This window comes from Chrysochloris asiatica, unplaced genomic scaffold (assembly GCF_000296735.1).
Source record: "Chrysochloris asiatica unplaced genomic scaffold, ChrAsi1.0 scaffold00039, whole genome shotgun sequence".
Classification (NCBI taxonomy): domain Eukaryota; kingdom Metazoa; phylum Chordata; class Mammalia; order Afrosoricida; family Chrysochloridae; genus Chrysochloris; species Chrysochloris asiatica.
In genome coordinates, this window is record NW_006408557.1 from 19,831,601 (window position 1) to 19,835,914 (window position 4,314).

The 4,314-nt window shown below is 40.7% G+C and overlaps 1 protein-coding gene across 1 annotated transcript in view; it reads right to left on the bottom strand.

Annotated features, from left to right (window-relative positions):
* Positions 1 to 3,033: 3,033 nt before the first annotated feature.
* The window catches only part of TPX2 (TPX2, microtubule-associated), a 53,878-nt gene continuing 52,597 nt past the window's right edge, over positions 3,034 to 4,314 (bottom strand). Inside the window, exon 12 of the mRNA XM_006860773.1 lies at positions 3,034 to 3,144. Within this exon, the coding sequence (XP_006860835.1) occupies positions 3,034 to 3,144 (111 nt within the window). The remainder of the gene's footprint in view (positions 3,145 to 4,314) is intronic.

Consider the following 4,314-nt stretch of genomic DNA (forward strand, 5'->3'; position numbering starts at 1 on the left):
CTATCTGCTCTACGCCATGAACTCCTCTCCACTGCTTCTAAGCGACTGCTGCGCACACCACCCAGAACCAGGTGTGTGTGGAAGCAGTAATCCAGAATGGAGCAGATGGAGCTGAAGTATTCTATAGTTGCATCATTTTCAATACTGCTCTTCCCCAAGTCCTCAATTTACTACCCTGCCTGGAAACAATCCAAAAACCAAAAGCAACATTAAACAACAAAAAAAATATGGTTGCTTTTAAGACACTGGCCAGAAGGCAGTGAAGGGCAGCGATCATGGAGAGAAAGAAAACAAATCTTATGTACTCTGGATAAGACTAGTAATAGATTAGGTATTGCAAAAGAACATATCTGTGGACCTGAAGACACACTAACAGAAATTATCATGAAATAGAGAGAAAAATAATTTTGTAAGTTATAAGACAATCAGTGAGCTTTAGAAAACTTCAGATGGCTTAACATACACATGAAACTGGAGCTGCTATACCAAAACATATGTCTGGGGAAAAAAGTAGTTGAAATTATAAAAAAATTTGATGAAAACAATAAATCCAAAACACAAGAAACATGAACTACCAAGACACATCATAAAAAAATTGCTCAAAAATCTTTTGGCCTTAAAAAAAAAAAGACACATTCTATACAGAAGACAAAAAAGCAAGGAAACAGCAGATTTCTTGGTGACAATCCAAGAGAGAATTGTGGACCAGTATCTTAAAAGTACTAAAAGAGTTGTCAACCTCGGATTCTACACTCAGCAAAAAAATCTTTCAAAAACAAAGGTGAAATAAAGACTTTTCCAGACATATAAACAGCAAAAGAATTAATCACCAGCAGACCTATATAGAAGAAAAGTTAAAGGCCTTTAGCAGAAAAATGATACCAAATGGAAATACAATCTATACAAAGAAGTGAGGTGTACCAGAAATAAGAACTACATGGGTAAATACAGTGTTTTTTAGTTAAGTTTTCTTTAAAAGAAAATGGACTGTTTCACCAACAACAAGAACAATGCATTATGGGGTTTAAAACTATGCATACGTAAAATGTATGAGAACAATAGCGGAAAAGCTGGGAGAGGAAAAGCAGCGTACTGTTGTAGAGTTTCTATGCTATATATGAGGTGGTATACCACTAGCGGGGTCCTGGTGTGGCGCTGTGGGATAGTGCACTGGACCGCAAGGTTGGTTTGAACCGTAAGGTCGGTGGTTCAAATTCACCAGACGTTCCTCGGAAATCCTATACAGGGTCGCTATGAGTCCAAACCAACTCAAAGGCACTTAACAACAACAACAACATAACACTAGCAATATAACTCTACACCATGTAGACTTTGGGAAGCTAAAATTGTACATTATAAATCATAAACCAACTACTGAAGTAATAGAGTCACAACCAATAAACCAACAAAGAGGATAAAACGCAAATCATAAAAAAAATCCTCCTACTCAACTCCCTTGTCCCTCCTGCCGGCTTTTCCCCACATGGAACCCTCCTCCACCGTGGAATGAACCCTGCTACCAGCTTTTGTGTTGGTTCTACCTGAACACCTTGTGTTCTAGCACTGTTAGCCCAAATTACACAACATGTCAAACTCAGAGCAATCAAAATCAACTACCCCCCAAAGGACCTGGGACACTGTCCACTAGCCCTATACTCCTCTCCTCTGGGCATTTCCCCAGTGGCTATTTCACCTCTCCTCCACTGTCTGCAAACTACAGAAGCATCACTGCACACTCTCAGCAAGAGTGCAGCTCCTTGAACAGAAAGAAGTCACTCTCCATCTGCATACAACCTCCTCTGCTCCTTCTGATGGGACGATAGAAACAATTTAAGCTATAAAGCACTGTCCTTTAAGACCGAGCCAGTGGTTTCAAAAGTTCCTAGATCCAAACTATTTCCTATAAGAAGGGACCTCCAAAGAGACTTGACAGATTTTTAAACATTAAACACCATCACAGAGAAGACATGTTTGGTCATTGAAGACTTTTAAACGTATGCGGCACCATTCCCTACTTACTTATTATCAGCACCTACAAGTGGAAGAGTGTGTGCTAAATATAAACAGCAGCACTGCCCAAAGCTTGGCCAATGGCTGCTGTGAGGTCTCCCACCAGTTGAGGCAGGATTCACGGGTGCCGTTGAGGCTGTTACATACATAATGAGTCAAGGAAGGTTTCTGCGTATTGACCAAAGGTTGTTTACTTCTTCGTAGGAAGTTGAGGTCCCTTAAACCAAAAAAGCCTGCTGGTACCAAACTCAAATTTGTACAACATCCAATTGTTTCAAAAGTAAGCAATTTTTTAGTTACTTACAGCCTATCCTTTTTAAATGCCCTGTGACAATGTGTCCAACATCTGCTAGCTCACAATTAAGAAAAAATCCTATAGTCACAAGGCCCCTAGGGTGCTTTCGGAGCTTTCTGAACCAGGTACATCTCTCCTCTTCCCCTTCCTGGTAGCTGTCTGCATGCCTGCTTTTGGAGACCTGATGCTGTGGGGTAACAGCCGGTACATGCAACAGTATGTGGGCCCCAACAAACAGCTTGCTGTACAAAAGCTATCTTGTGATCATCTTTTTCCATGTTCAGTCCTGAACGCCCTTAAACGTACTACTACCCTTCAAGCAAAGGGCTCTTTAACTCTCAAGTCACTTTGCACAGAGTAGCAATGAAAGAATCAGAGACTGAATGTTGATCTTTGAAACCATGACTTAAACCCAATCTCAGTATTTAATTACCTTTATTTTCATAATAAATGGTTTTAAAAAAAAAGGAAGGGGGGGGGGGTCTGAGGAAGGAACAGGGGACAGTAAATATTACATTGTAACTATATTCTAGCCAGAAAATTAAGACTCATATTAACAGCTAATCGGTATTTTAAAGAAAATTACGGCACCCAGAGTCTGGTCTAGATCTATGTGCACGGTCAAGTTTCGGTAAATAAAAGAGTCTGGAGAAATGAGTTCTTTCCATGCTCCAGTGACAAAGAACGAAAGTTCACGGCGTGCTGGACAGTGCAGCTCACAGCTGAGCTCAGCAGTGGAATCGCGTGGAGAACTTGGGAGACACAGGCACAGTCAAAGGCTGGTCACTTGATTTAACCTCCACTGTCTGATACTTACGTATTGGATTAGCTTTGTGTACCTGCACAGAAAGGAAAAAGTTACCATTAATGAGGATGTAAGACAATGACACTTGAGAGTTTACACATTTTTCTTCCTGAAAAAAATGATCATGCAATGTTATAGATTCCAGTTAGGATTTTACATAAAACCGTAACTGGAAAAGCACATGAGCTTTGGATCTCAAGTAGGTTTCAAGCTTTGGATCTCAAATGAAACGTTTCAAGTCTTTGTTTATTGGGTCCCTTAACTTTTACTAAAAGAATGTCAAACCTATCTCCAATTTGACTGTTAATTACTAGGGTATAATGGGGTCTACTCAATTGCAGCACAGAATTGCTACACTTTAAGAATTTGCCAGTATACAATCTTAAGCTTACTTTCCTTAATATTCACCAAAAACATGGGCAAGGAAAGTAATAATCAGGAAGGGTTGCTAGGTGATGGTCTCCTCCATCCTTCCCAAGTTACTCCTAAGAGCAACCCTCAGTCAAGTCCTCAGTATAGAGGACTTTGACTAATCCCAGTAAGAAACAGTTTTGTGACGGGGTCAAACCCAAGAGGCTAGTACCAAGTATTGAAGGAAAATCAGAGATGTTGAGGTCAGAAGATAGGTTGGTTTTGTCTTTTCATCCAATCAGAAAGGTTGCCTGGATTTTGTGAAGACGCTAGTCCCTTGAATAGTTGATTCCAGTGGTGTAGAGCTACATGCCAGCTGCAGTCCAGCACTTCAAGAAAGCAGCTCAACAACTTACATATTTCTATCTTCATTCTTTCATTAATCTACTACGTTCCATCTAAAACTATCTTTTTCCTCACTGATGCAGTTAATGCTACTTGTTGTCCTCCTAGCAAAAGGGTCTACAGGTAAATTAAGATTTCTTTTTGGGTAACTAGTATCTAAATCACAACGCTAATATCATTCGGACCATATGTAGCACACCCACTGCCATGGGTTTGACTCTGACTCACAGGACTCTACAGGACAGAACAGAATTGCCTCAGAGGGTTTTCCAAGGCTGTAGGGATGAAGCAGACTGCCACACCTTTCACTCACAGAGCAACTAAGGGATTTGAACCACTGACCTTTCACCTAATGTTGTTGTTGTTGTCAGGTGCCATCGAGTCGGAACCGACTCATAGCGACTCCATGCACAGCAGAACGAAACAATGTTCGATCCTGGGCCAACCT